This window comes from Phallusia mammillata, chromosome 1 (assembly GCF_965637545.1).
Source record: "Phallusia mammillata chromosome 1, kaPhaMamm4.hap1.1, whole genome shotgun sequence".
Classification (NCBI taxonomy): Eukaryota; Metazoa; Chordata; class Ascidiacea; order Phlebobranchia; family Ascidiidae; genus Phallusia; species Phallusia mammillata.
In genome coordinates, this window is record NC_137252.1 from 11,152,585 (window position 1) to 11,166,867 (window position 14,283).

The window sequence follows — 14,283 nt, forward strand, 5'->3', positions numbered from 1 at the left end:
TATAACAAAACTGTCAATTCTATTAAAAAAACATTCAACCTTTTGCAAAAACTAAATGGCAAATGTCTCTAGTTACTTTGGTACTTTTTTTGCTGGAGGCTCTTTTTAGTACCAAGTGTCTATTTAGCTTGAAGCACGAAACTGCTCTAAGCAGAGAACTTGTGATGAGTCATAATTAAGTAAGAGTCGATTATGAAGGCAATTCCAAATGTACATAAGAGCACAACTAACTCATAATTAATTAAGAGTCGATTATGAAGGTAATTCCAAATGTACATAAGAGCACAACTATGCAGCTGTTCAACAGTTTCAAAATTTTGGCTTTAGTATTATGCTTTACAACAGGTAAGTGTATACTTGTGTGAAAGCAAAAATACAACCAACAAAGTTACCTTGGTCTAGCAGGCTCAACTGATGATGAATTATACGATGAATCAAGGCGGTGTGTTAAACAATGCAATCTTGAATATACAGGCACTTTGAATACAACCTTGTCAGGAAGACAGTGTAGATCTTGGACAGATAAAGATGTTTCTGCAGGGGTTGATCTTAGGTGAAGATATATTTGTTAGTTAGCTCTTATAATATCGTATACTTACATTTTTTAGACAACTGGGGGCTTACTGCAGAAATCCATACAACAGACCCATGCCATGGTGTTATGTAAATGGTTCTGAGTGGGAATACTGCTTTAGGTCAAAATGTGTGGGTAAGTTTGACAATCAAACTGGCCAATAAGGTTTTAAAGTTGGAATATTGTAGTGTTGCGTGAAGCTGAACAATAAACTGATGTGCACGACTGTGTGTACTTTTTGGGTTTACAATAAACATTTAGCTGTGACCACCCTAAATGATTTAAAAAGATGGGACCTTTTGTTTAATCAGACCATGCATGCAATAAGTTCATACTCTTATGCAATATGTGTTTTAGATACCAAGGTCTATCACAATTGTGAAGTTCCTGGTTTCTATCACTTTAATGGAAGTTGTCATTCGGTCCTTCCAGTGCCAAGAAAAAGTCGACCATCAGCAAAAGCTGAATGCCGAAAACTTTCTGCAACAACAAAGCTAAGTGTAGTTTCATCACAGGAAGAAATGGCCTTTTTGCGTGATACTACCTGCCTTTCTGCACTACTTGGAGGAAAATTTCATCCTGTAAATCCTAGTTTTTTTTCTAATTTTTGCACGCTTAGGAAAAAAATGACCATAAAGATGTCATATAATGATATCACTTCTTATTTCTCAACCAGTTCAAAATTTTGTGTAGAATCAGCAGCAATGGAAGTGGCGCAATTCAAAAACGTGGGGATTAGATCGTCCTCATGGTGATTGGCCCTGGTGTAATGAATTTCCTCAAAATTCTAACGTTAACAAGTGTCTGATGATGCGGGGCCAATGTAATGTTATGCAAAAATTACATATATGTGAAAACAAAGTTCAATTAATACATATTTAATGTTTTCAGGTTTGCAGTCGATTAAATGCCAAGGAGGAGACACTGACTTGTATCCCAGTTGTGAACTAGACTTGTCAAGATGTACGTCTATTTGTTAGTTTGTTTAGTTCGTTACAGTAGTGAGTAGTCTATGACCTGGATTTTGCTCTTCTTTTTGAGAAATGAATCTCCTATACCAGTGGTTCCCAACCAGGGCCCAGGGCCCCCCAGGGGGGGGGGGGGGGGGGGGGCACGAGCTGTGTTCCGGGGGGCCACGGGCGTAGATTCACAAGAAACACCCACTAAAAGTCATTTTCACTTTACCTTTATTCCCGAATTTAATCGACTATTTCACATACTATTTGTTTATACTGAGGTTTATCACGCTCGTTTACCCCATTAGACCTGTTTAAGGCCAAAATTAATACCGCATTCCAACGCGAGATTGCTATCTACATTTTAAGGGGCCACAGGTCCTACATGGTAACTTGAAGGGGGCCACGAGGCCAAAAAGTTACTTTAAGGGGGCCACGGTCCACGAAAGGTTGGGAACCACTGTCCTATACTTTATACTACACCAGACCGGTTACCAGACATTGCCACATATGGTAAAGCAGGGGTGTGCAACCTGCGGCCCGTTGATAAAGTTCGTGCGGCCCGCGGAGACGCTGGAATTTTCTAATTTACTGGCAAAAGAGTCCAATTATCATATATTTTTGAGCTCATTAGTGCGCCCGGTGGTATTTCTATGCGACCTGGCAATAATGCAGCTATAAATAAATGCGACTTTTACTTGTTAACTCAATATAAGCATATTTGGTATGAAACAAATTAAAATCAGCTTGGGGTGCGGCCCGCGATCTGATCATGGTAATTGTATTTGGCCCCACGGTGAAAAAGGTTGCACACCCCTGTGGTAAAGCACAGGCTAGAAAAATACCCTGCGGTGGGATTCGAACCCACGATGAAAACCTTTGCGGGACTCCGTTGGTAGAGCGCATATCCCGGAAAAGCTCCTGTCATTCGAATGCTATTTTTTTGACTGGATCGCAGTATTGAATTTATGTTCAGCACCTATACTTTGTTTTAAATTAAAACTTTTTTTGGAATTTAAGATTGTTTCTAAATTCTTTGGACTGGTGCTAAAAGTTGTGTGTTCTACTCAATTTTAAAGCGAAAAAAATTCAAACCGTTTAAGCCGGTTGCTTTTTTACAGCCAAGTTTAAAATGCTTGAAACAGGAGTGCCAGTTACTTGGAAATCAGCAAAACAAAAGTGTGCAGAATTTATGAAAGAACTGTGTTATGCAGAAGACTTATGTGCAAATGACACCACAACTACCAGTCACAAGTTTGTGACGTTTCAATTTCCACGAAAAACTGACCAATGGATCCCAGTTCACAACGAATATGGGGACTGGATATACGTTGGTCCAACGCATGAAAAACAATGTGAAAGACTGGCTCCAACTACAGGCCCAGCGAAAACTGTTGCAAACGAAGGAAGGGTGATGTGTTGCAATCGTGATGGGAGAATCCTGCCTGCTTCGAAGCCGGTAACGGTGTATGTTTTTACTGCTGTTTATGACTTTAAAATCAGATACAAATTTTCGTTACACCCGTACAACACGCTTGAAGAATTACAAACTGATGAAGTATCGTGGGTTCGGGGAAGGAGAATGCAAGGCGATATATTATCATTTGTATTGCAATCGCAGTATGGCATGGGACATTACGAAGTTCCAGTACACCTTTGTGCGAAATCTCATCAATCACAGGAAGGCTGGGAAACTAAGCTGTACTCGATATCAAGAACGCCATGCCAAAATCCATACAAAATGCAGTTTTACTTATTTTCGTCGAATTTCTCTGAGTCTGAATCTTTACATGTTGCCAGTGATTCCAGTAATGCTTCTAGATTGTATTCACAAAACGATGGGTCTAGTCTTTACCAGGAAAATGCATTTCAGTTGTTTGGAGCAACAAACATTACCCATGCAGTGGAGCAAATCAATGACCCTTGTATGCGGATACAAAAGTTGCGGGGTAAAAACGGTGTTGTGGCACTGCCGCGTTTTCCACCTAACGAAACCTTCTTATCATTGAGCTGTAGATGGAGAATTATCGCTCCCGATGGTTACATAATACGAGTTAACTTCACAACACTCGATATTCCTGCCAACGGGTCAAACCACCAGAATTTTGTTACGGTTACCCGTAATGATCGTTTTAGGAAGAGCTATGGTAACTTACTCTACAACATTCACCAAGTCTGCCCCAAATCCGCTATCACCTTGCGTCCTACGGCGGCCCAACGGAATTCGAAACTTTGGGTTGAATATGGAACAGTTTGTGGCGATGTTCGGCCACCTAGTTTTATAACAATCGGTAACAAACTTGTGGTCGATTTTTGGAGTAGAAATTTTGTAAATGTAACACATGATTTTCGCCTTACCTATGAGATGCTGAAACCGCCTTCAGACTTGCAAGTAATGTCGTTTCCAAGCAACGATAGCACGTGGCTTGCCGCAAAGGAGCAGTGCACGAATAGTGGGTTGGATCTCTGTCGTCAACAGGATATTTGCAAGTAGGTGCTTCTTACTATCATCACTGGGTCAATACAATACTTGGTCTATAATCTTGGATTTTCACCCCTTTAAAATACTGCGAACACACATTTTAAGGCTGTTTTGGTCGGTTTCATTTCGCTATCTTCTAGCAACAACCGAAAACTGAAACATAAATCATAGACGAAAAATGTCGTTTTGCAGGTACGGGAATCGTCCTTTCTATGGCGTTGAGGATGGAAGCCGCCTAGTTCCAGTTAGAGATGACTTTAACGAATGGGTGCAGATCGGTCACCATCACGGCCAAGCGTGTCAGCGTCTAAACCAACTGTTTGGTCCCCCCTTGTGGGGCGTTTCATCTAATTTCTGCACAAAAGAGGTGAGAATAATTTGTAAAGTACTGCACAGGGATTTTGGGTCAAACGCATAAATTTAAATTTGATTTAAGTTTGTTGCTTTTATCCGTTTTACTGATGATTGACATATCGATTGTTTTAGTTTCAGTGTTCTATTCCGGAGTCAATATATTGCTGCAGGAATTCTAACATTGAAAATACAACCTCTGTTCTGGTCAATATAACTGTCTACAGGTCCTGGCAAAACGGCATTATTTTCCAAAGGTATAGCATGTGTTCTTTTACTTTTGTCGATTTCTTTCTGAAGCGATCTCAATACCTCTCATTTATAAAGAAGTGGAAAGGTTTTTTTGCCAACCGCTGTTTAAACTATGCTGGTAAAGTCGTATTTGTAAACGCTAGAAACGCTCGTGAAGGTACGTCGTTTGTTTTCTATTTTTTCAATATAAAATTCGAAACCAATGACCTGTATAATGATATTGGATAGACCCGAATCCAATGTAAAAAATTCACAGACGAGTCGGCGTATTCTTACACTAAAAATTCTTTACTGTATTTAGGTATGTACGAGAGGCAATTGATAATCCACCATCTTCAAGCCAGTGGAGTCGTGAGAAAATTGCATACAACGACGTGACTTCGTTCAGTTTGTACCATGGATACCAACCGGGCTTTCTACGTATCATCTACTTTTGTTTTAAAACGCTCAATCCTCGTATTGGCGACATAACAACAGTTTACGCCGTGTCCAACCTTCCATGTAGTAGCGGGTGGAGATTGCAGTTTCACCTTTACGCTGCGCAAACCAATGTATCCGGCACCACTGCAATTTTTGCCGGCGTCTTTAACCAGATGCCACAGCACTCGCGCTTGTCGTACCACCACTATCAAGTTGATTACCGTTCGCCTAGCAGTTTCGTAATGTACGGTCTTACCCAAGAGGAAGTGCCTACTTTGAGGGAGGGCGTACAGGACGAAAGCGCACTTTTACGGAGCTGCAGAGAAGGACGGACTATCTTTATTCAGGCGCCAGCCAGCATCACCTCACCGAATTACAACTCGCCCTATCCTTCAGACCTTGTTTGCAAATGGCTGGTACACAAGGCAGACGGATACCAAAACAATGGTAAGACATCGCTACCGTTGAGAAATGAAAGAGGGTTTCACCTAATCTGTTGTTCAGAAAACATTTGTTCGAATCATTTGTTATAACTTTAAACGTTAACAAGTTTTAAAAAGCAGGATTTTTGCCATAAATGCGCAGATTTTTCCAAAGCATTTTCGTCAATAATTACAGCACGCTTTTAAACACATAACATTAACGTACTTTTTCAGGACAAAAATAAAAAAAAACGATTGTCAGCGATTAAGCATGTTCTCAACTTATTTTTAAACTAAACGTTATCTCAATTGTCTTCTCCAAATTACTTGGAAAACCAACTTAAAATGTTAAATGTTGTGAGTTAAAACTTGCCTACTTTACAATTTCAATTTTTGCACGTTGTTTTAACATCGATATATGCTGACTTTAGAAACTGAACTTCAACTAACTATTGCTGACTTGTCTCTGGAATCAGTTCCCACGTGTTACAACGATCATCTCGAAATCTACGAAGCCAATTACCATCCCGCCAATGGCAGCCTAACCAGATTGAATCTCCTGAAACGAATGTGTGGCGCCGTGAACGGTTTAATTTTCACTTCGCTTCGTTCATTCCTGATCAAATTTAAAAGCGACGACAGTATTGAGAAGCGTGGCTTTAAAATTCTGGCAGAGACTGTGCGAAACAGCTGCGGCGGAAACGTTTCCGAAAATGGGGCTATCGTCAACTCGCCGGGCTATCCTATTGCTTATCCATACGGTATAACTTGTGATTGGTGGCTTCATGCTCCTTCACCTGATTATGTTGTGATGGTGGAATTCGTGAAGTTAATTCTGCACCAATCCGAAGGTAAATAGTGGGTTTGTAACGGAAACACATTTCTACACGTATTGTTGTGTAGCTTAAAACATTTGCACCTTTTAAAATAGTTTTTTAGTTGTGGCATCTATTTCGTGTGACTTTACGCGGCTAAAGTGGTTACACCATCCATTATACCTAGGAGATGCTAACAAGCACCTGTTTATTGCAAAATCTTTGATCGTTAACTCAAAAACCCCACGAACCTCGACCACAATAACAAAAAAAGTATTATTTATAACCCACCTAAACATGTTTGCCAATTACCCTGATCCTGTAATCTCTCATACTAGGTTGATCAACAAACAGTCGAGCAGTTTCACACCAAACTTCCTTTTTGCAGGGTGTCAAATTGACTTTGTAAGCATCGGACAAAATCTGACAAATAACACCCAACGACTGTGCGGTGTTCACACTCACCCACCTCGTGTCCAAATCAACAGCAGCTCAGCAGTTGTTCGATTGCGAACCGACGCCCTCCTTTCACAAGAACACAGCAACAAAGGCTTCTCGATCATCGTACGTTTTGTTCCAAATCCGAACGGAGCCAAAAAGCGTAATATTGACTGTGGTCAGGCTGAAGTGGCACCGTGGTCTGTTGCAGGAACGGTTCAACAGAGAGTCGTAGGCGGACTGACTGCTCGCCCTGGCAGCTGGCCGTGGATCGTTTTCATTGAAGGTGCCAACTGCGGCGGAACTTTGATTGGAAAAAGGTTGATCGAACTATATTAAACTCCTGCTTTTTACTTTCGGAAATCGACTTGTTATCAAATCTCCGTTAAATGACCTTATGTCAAGTTTCAGAATTGCGCTTTTCAATTGTTTGATAATGCTGCTCTTCCAACGAGGGAATATTAACTTTTGTGTGTTTTAGATGGATTTTAACAGCAGCGCATTGTATTGTGCCTAAAAGCCGCCTTTTCAAAGATTGGTCTCTGTTTAAACCGGACCTCAGTTTCTTGAAGATTTTGGTTGGACAACATTTCCGTAATGTTGAATCTACCGGCCTTGCATACCGTGTATCGAAAGCTGTTATTCATCCGGGGTAAGAATAAAAACTTCCACGTTGAAAGATCAGATAATTAACATATATAAATCAAAATCCCGAACAGACCTGATATGTGTAATTGAATATAGTCTGCAAAGAATGTATTTTAAACTTTATGCTGACTTGGCGCTCCTGGGTTCAAGGTTCAAATCCCATGAAACAAGTTTGTCCCCTAAATTACTCGGTCTTTGCATTTTTAGGTACAGTAGGATATTTGATGCATCGGACGGTCAGAGTATTCCTGTTAATGATCTTGCATTGCTTTACTTATCCACATCGGTGACATTCAGTTCTACAGTAAAGCCAATTTGTTTACCTGATAATGACGTACGTGTAGGTGACGTTTGCGTCATCGCTGGTTGGGGTAGCGAAGGATTTGTGTCGAGGCATTCTTCAGATTACAGGTGCCAAAGAAACGTTTTTTGAATGGTAAAGTCTGATCAAAAAATGTGTCAGTGTTATTTGGAAGTATATGATAGGCCTACCGTACGTCCTCTTTTGGGAGGACATGTCCTCTTTTTAACAAAAACTAAGTTTTCCTCCAAAAACAAGAAAAAGTGCCCAAATGTCCTCCTTTTCAAAGTTTCTGATTTACTAAATACAGACGTGACAGTTATGCCTTTGAAAGCAACTAAAAATACATCTTTAGCTTATTTAAAAAAAATATGTTTGGATTTTACACAGCAGTTTCGTGACAATACAAACTTATGTGTAGTGTGTAACTTTATCTAAACTATTTTGTACCATTTGACTGCAAAAAAGGCGTTTTATTATGCTTTTATTTTTTCGGGCCCTAAAAGTAGCTTTTTATGTTGTTTTAAACAATGTGTCCTCCTTTTTGGTGATGGAAATATGGTAGGCCTAGTATATGAATCAAACAGTTCGGGCTTTTATACAAGTTTACTAAATATGAAATAAGCTTATATTAAAACGCAAGAAACTAAAGTTAAAGTTTTTTGTATAATTCCAATTTGTTTCAGAAAACCTCTCAAATATGCCAAAGTTCCAATCTTGAAAAACTCACTGTGTAATTCGTGGCCAAGCCTTAACGCCCAGGTTTCTGTGGCTGAAATATGCGCAGGTAGGGATCATAAGAAACTAAGCTTTATAAAATTTTGAATGATCAAATACATTTGTTACGATATAACCACAATTTACTTCCTTAGTTTTACAGTTTAAATTTGTTTTTTTAGGGTATCCTGAAGGTGGAATCGATTCTTGCTGGGGTGACTCCGGGGGTCCTTTAATGTGCTCTGGAGCTGGGGGCAAATTTTACTTGGGTGGGGTTGTTAGTTGGGGCAAGGGGTGTGGAAAGCCCCTACAACCTGGAATATATGCACGCGTTTGGTCTCATTATCATTGGATAACACGTACAATTTATGGGGGTGCTTGAAGAGAGTTTGGATTATGCTGTGCTTTGTTCCCTTTTTGGGATTTACTACAGCAATAGAACTTTCGCTGTTTTGGTGTTTCTGTTTAGGAAATTAGACACTCTTAAGCTGATGTAGATCTGAAGCTTTAATGCAAAAATACTTTGAAATTTAAATGCCAGTAAAACATTATGACTTTAAAAAAGTTTTTATAAAAACTGATAAGTGACAACTAATAGACCTAGCAAATTCCTATTAAAACCAGTTCAATTTGAAAAGCTGATAAATGCGACAGGACAGTACTGTATTGTAGACTATTGTAGGTCGGGTTTGACGTATTGCATTGACCCATTGAGCCGGGTAAAAACAACCTTTTACGGATTTTAAAATGTCAGTAATACGGCATAGAAGTTAATATTATATCAACTAAAAGGCACCTATATTTTGTAACCGGTAAGGACAACTTGTCTACAACCGGCACACCGTTTGACTTCTGGGAAATCACTGGTAGTAGCCTATCCCAGATAATAATCACGAAGCTCGTGAGCCAACATGACACTTCAACAAAAAGTGATTCCTTGGTAGCGTACAGATAACACACTCTGTTTCAACAACGAAGTGTCGCATTGGTCGCAAAAAGGCTGAACTGAATTAACTATTCGGTCTGGATAGACCTCTCGTTAATCCGTCCTCGACAGATGAAATCATAATAATATCTGAATTGTCAAAAGTGGGATTTTTGGATATGTTTTGGAAATAAACTTTCAAAATGTTTTTACCTAAAATAGCAGAACTGGGGTCAAACGAAAGACCCGTCTTAAAAACCCAAAAAGTGTTGCTTATTGGGGAAAGCACCATAACCGTGCAGTGTGCAGCTGCAGCAGATAAGCAGAAAATGTTCTTGCTGCAATGGCAAAAAGATTGGTAATGAAAGACCATCAGAAACGAAGCCTCAAAGCTCCAAACAGCATTTAGATAACACGATCTTGCGAACTTTTCAAAAGTTATAGGTTTAAAAGGGTATAAATATATGTGTTCTGTTTTACCCTCAAGTTAAGTTTGTTTCGCATGGTGAATGAAAACACCATCATAATTTCGCCGAAATGAAAAGTGCGAGAATTGTTAATAAGCGTTACGCACCACTGCGTGTTGTTTCCCAAAAAATTTTTTCATTTTCATTTTTTTAAAAAACCATAAAACGTGGTCAATGTAAGTACAAATCGACATTTTGAGGTCTGGGAGAAAAACTATCAGCTTGTAAAATCACATTTCAGGTTTCAAACAGTATTTGCCAACGAAATGACTTTTACCGATGTATGCTCGCAAATGTCGCTCACACATAAACGCATGTAAAGTATAGTGTCCAGTGTTCAGAACAAAATAAAAATACATTCCGCGCCTAATATTTTTCTATAAATTGGCACAGATGTGTGGTAAAGCAAGTAGTGTCAACTCGTAAAGTCCAATTTATGGTCTCATTTCGTATTTGCCAACGAAATGACTTTTACCGATGTATGCTCGCAAATATCGCTCACACATAAAGGCATATAAAGTATAGTGTCCAATGTTCAGAACAAAATAAAAATACATTCCGCGCCTAATATTTTTCTATAAATTGGCACAGATGTGTGTTAAAGCAAGTAGTTTCAACTCGTAAAGTCCAATTTATGGTCTCATTTCGTATTTGCCAACGAAATGACTTTTACCGATGTATGCTCGCAAATGTCGCTCACACATAAACGCATATAAAGTATAGTGTCCAATGTTCAGAACAAAATAAAAATACATTCCGCGCCTAATATTTTTCTATAAATTGGCACAGATGTGTGTTAGAGCAAGTAGTTTCAACTCGTAAAGTCCAATTTATGGTCTCATTTCGTATTTGCCAACGAAATGACTTTTACCGTATTTCGCTTGTTGCCAAAGTGTAAGCAAATACATTCAAGCAGCAAAGGTGTTGGTAATAAAAAACCCAAGTTGGTAATAATTGATGGCTCAATGGCTTGTAACAGGAGTGCCAGCTGACCGCGACCTGCAAAAAACGTTTGTCCACAATTGCTAAACTCACGCTATGAAAGCCGCCAAAATTTTGTGCAATTAATACACTAAAGACAAAACAATTACGTCAACTTATGTGTATTGGATTAACACTATATTTGCGTGCTCAAGTATTTCAGAGTTGGACGGTTTAGTTAACAGTTTTTTCATGTTAACTAATTTCGAAGCTTCCTCGCCGACGATTGAACATCATTTTAATCAATTTAAGTCGAAGGGGCAATCTCAAAAACCCGCGTCTAGCCACGACCTTGACAGCAACACGACAGTAGATGAAGTAGATTATATATTTGTCGCAAAGTCATCCGACAAATTACAGGAGAGCCGTTCCCCGTTCTATGTCCGATTTAAAAATAAATTAGATGACCTGTTAAAGTTGTCTACAAATCACATGCCCACTGATTCTAAAAATGTTTACTACAATCCCGAACTTTGCGAGCGAGTAGTTGAAATCGTGTTAAGTAGAATATGTGCCACATCCAAGCTTATGCTTGGAGATTTGTCCCGACATTTGCACGAGGAAAAGACCACGGCCGAACAAAAACTTGCATACGAAAATTATGGAAAACATTGCAACATGTTAAATCTGTGCCACCACCAAACGATTTTGCGTAATAATCAAACTCAAGGTATAATTGAACAACATTTTGGCGATCTAAAAACAAACATCATTGACGGCAAACGAATCGCGCGTATTGATGACTTTGTTGTTAAATACCACGAGTCTATTGAAGTTTTGCAAAAAATGTTTTGTGATTCGGTTTTACAATCTCGTGCGAAAAAAGCCAAACCTTTAATTACTGCGTCACCTGAAACACAAACCATTACACCAGTTGTTGAGTCTAAGTTTAAAAAACGAAAAAGAAATGCCACAAGTTTTTATTCATCGGACACCTGTGCCAAGCGCCTTAAATATAAGAATGAATCTCAGGGTCATAAGCCCGCACAACAAACAAATGAGCTAGTCTCGACTCCAGTTGTAGATTTCCATTTATTTTGTCCCGGGAATGCAATTCGTTCAAAATCTGGTAAGAAGCTGTCTGATTTTATTTGGCATCACATCCCCTTTACCCGTACTTCGATTTTCGACATCGCTCTCACCACACCCTGTTGTCAGTCATTGTCGTGGCTGGACTTGTGTTCGTTGTGTATCAAGCCCCGTGGTAAAACATACACCGCTTTAACCCAAAATGCTGCTAATTCTCACAGCGATTCCTCACTCGGCTGGCTAACGGATCGTGTTGTGGATTGTTATGTTGCAAGAACAGTTCGATTGTGTAACATTATTTGTCCGGGTAAATTTGGGTGTCTTACAAGTGTGGTAGCTTCGGAAATTTTAGAGGGCAAGAAGTTTCGAAATTTACGAAAAGCTTTGCAAGGAATGTTTTTTAATAAAGCGATTTGTGAGAATATTATTATTCCGGTGTTGTATAACAGTCATTTTGTTGTGTTGTGGGTAAATAGAAGCAGTAAGGAAATGATATTGTATGACTCCGCAAATTCGGATCACAAATGTTTAGAAAAATTGCTTCAAGATTACTTTATTCCTTTACTTAGTACGTATTTAAAGGGCAAAGTACATTTAAAAAGTAACACCATGGTAACACAACAGGATCATTCAAGTTGTGGTTTGTGCGTTTGTCACACGGTCGACGCAATTGCAGCAAATGTTTTACAAATTCCTCATTTAACATTCGACCCAATGAGCTACAGAATTTGGCTTGTCAACGCGTTAGTTCAAGAGTCGTTTAGTTTAAATACACAAATCAACACATTTTTGAAAAAAGAAAGCTTGGTTGTGTGTGGTTTACCTAATAAATTTAACAATTGCTGGATTAGTTCCGTTTTACAGGCTGTGATGTCCCTGTTTGTTGATGCGCCTACTTTTTTAAATTCAAGCGATACATTAAATAAAAATATTGCGGAGTGTATTTGCGGGCTAGTTGAAAAAAGGGATAACGTAACATTGTACTTGCAACTGGTGCGTGACATTTGTATACATTTAAATTGGACGCTTGGGCAACACCAGGATGCAAGCGAATTTGTTATGCTGTGTGATTTTACCGCTATTTTTAAAGATTTTGGTTTAAGTTCGTCTTTTCTGCTGCAAGCAACAAAACAGTGTACGACTTGCAGCAATGTCGTGAAATCCGCACATGAGCAGTCTGTCTTGACATTGCCGATGTTTGAAAGCATTTCAGACAACTGCAATCATAAAGAATATTGTGATGCCGAGTTTTTAAATGTTATTTCTGGTCATTGTTCAATTTGTAAAGAGGACGCAAAACAGAAAATTAGTTCACATATTGCAACCGCTTCCGACATTTTATGTATTGTGTTGCACAGAAACTTAGGAGGTTCGAAGAGTTCCAAGCGTGTAATACCTGATCGATTGTTGTCATTTTGCTCTGATACGCAAAAGGTCACGTATGCTTTAGCGTCAGTTGTGGTTCATGTTGGTTTGGATGTTGATTCTGGTCATTACGTTGCCTACAAATTTAATGAATGCGGTGCAATGGAGTTTGATGACGATACAGTGAGACAAAGGACGTGGACGTATATAAAGAATAGCGTTTTAACTGGAAGTTGTATTTTTTACTACAAAAAAACTAAAACCGATGTTATTACCACCTCTGTTGCTAAACACCAACCAGTGAAGGTAATTCGCAGAAAGCGCCGCCGAATTGACCAAAACGCCATTAAATCTTCTGAACGAATTATTTACAAGGACACTGATTTGGAGCTAAACGGTGTTCAAATTTGTGGTCTTCACAGTTTTTCCGGGCAACAAAAAGTAGTTTATGAATATATTACCAACAATATATCAGATCTAATTTCCACAACACCCGAAAAGGCCCGAAGCAGACCTGATTGTTATCGTTTGTGTTTATTTAGTAAGGGATACAGGCAGCGTTTGAGAAGTTACAATGCACATATAACAATAGATAAAACCAGTTTGACTCCAAATTGCATGACAGATCTATTACGATTTATTGACTATTACTTTTGCGACCTTCGTCTGCGACAACAACTAATTGGAGATCAAGTAATTCGGCAAACGTTCCAGGGAAGACGCATAAGACCTCAGTTTGTTGTTAAGCAATCCGTACTTGACAAGTTATTGTACACTAAAACCTTAGATATTAATTTTTTCTTCACCCATGTGTTAAACATGGAAGCAATCACATATTTTGTGATGAAAACTGACACTTTGACATACCACGAGTAAAACGGCAGTAAAATTGGATGCGGTAAAGATCAAATTTAATATACCCAACCTACAATTTTAAAAATTCAGGAAAGGTTAAAACTGATGGTACAAAAGTAATTTACATCACTAACAAACAAGTAATGTTAATTTATTGTGTCTGGGTTTCTTTTGTTTGTAATAAGTTTAACAGTTTTTTTGCCTCGTTTTGTTTTGACCAAAATGATGATTTTATCTGTAAAATAAAACCACTACAATTGTCGGAACCTTGACGTGGTGTAGTGG

General features: G+C 38.8%; 1 protein-coding gene and 1 long non-coding RNA gene across 3 annotated transcripts; one reads left to right on the top strand and one right to left on the bottom strand.

Moving 5' to 3' along the window:
- Positions 1-151: 151 nt before the first annotated feature.
- LOC145213808 (uncharacterized) lies at positions 152-8,940 on the top strand. 2 transcript variants are annotated; one of them, XM_080082217.1, is made up of 16 exons: positions 152-345; positions 403-553; positions 609-709; positions 932-1,155; positions 1,268-1,397; positions 1,466-1,537; positions 2,652-4,020; positions 4,205-4,379; positions 4,499-4,620; positions 4,917-5,482; positions 5,889-6,308; positions 6,661-7,030; positions 7,192-7,362; positions 7,566-7,769; positions 8,346-8,446; positions 8,559-8,940. In XM_080082217.1, exons 1-16 carry the CDS (start codon positions 255-257, stop codon positions 8,756-8,758), a joined length of 4,467 nt encoding a protein of 1,488 aa, XP_079938343.1. In that variant the 5' UTR covers positions 152-254; the 3' UTR covers positions 8,759-8,940. The 2 variants fall into 2 exon arrangements, with proteins under 2 accessions (XP_079938343.1, XP_079938350.1); XM_080082224.1 differs by having other exon boundaries at positions 406-553.
- Positions 4,118-6,807, bottom strand: LOC145213821 (uncharacterized). Its single transcript, XR_013856897.1, has 2 exons — positions 6,742-6,807; positions 4,118-4,366 (listed from the first exon to the last, which is right to left on the bottom strand). It is a non-coding gene; the product is annotated as an uncharacterized LOC145213821 (long non-coding RNA).
- Positions 8,941-14,283: the final 5,343 nt, after the last annotated feature.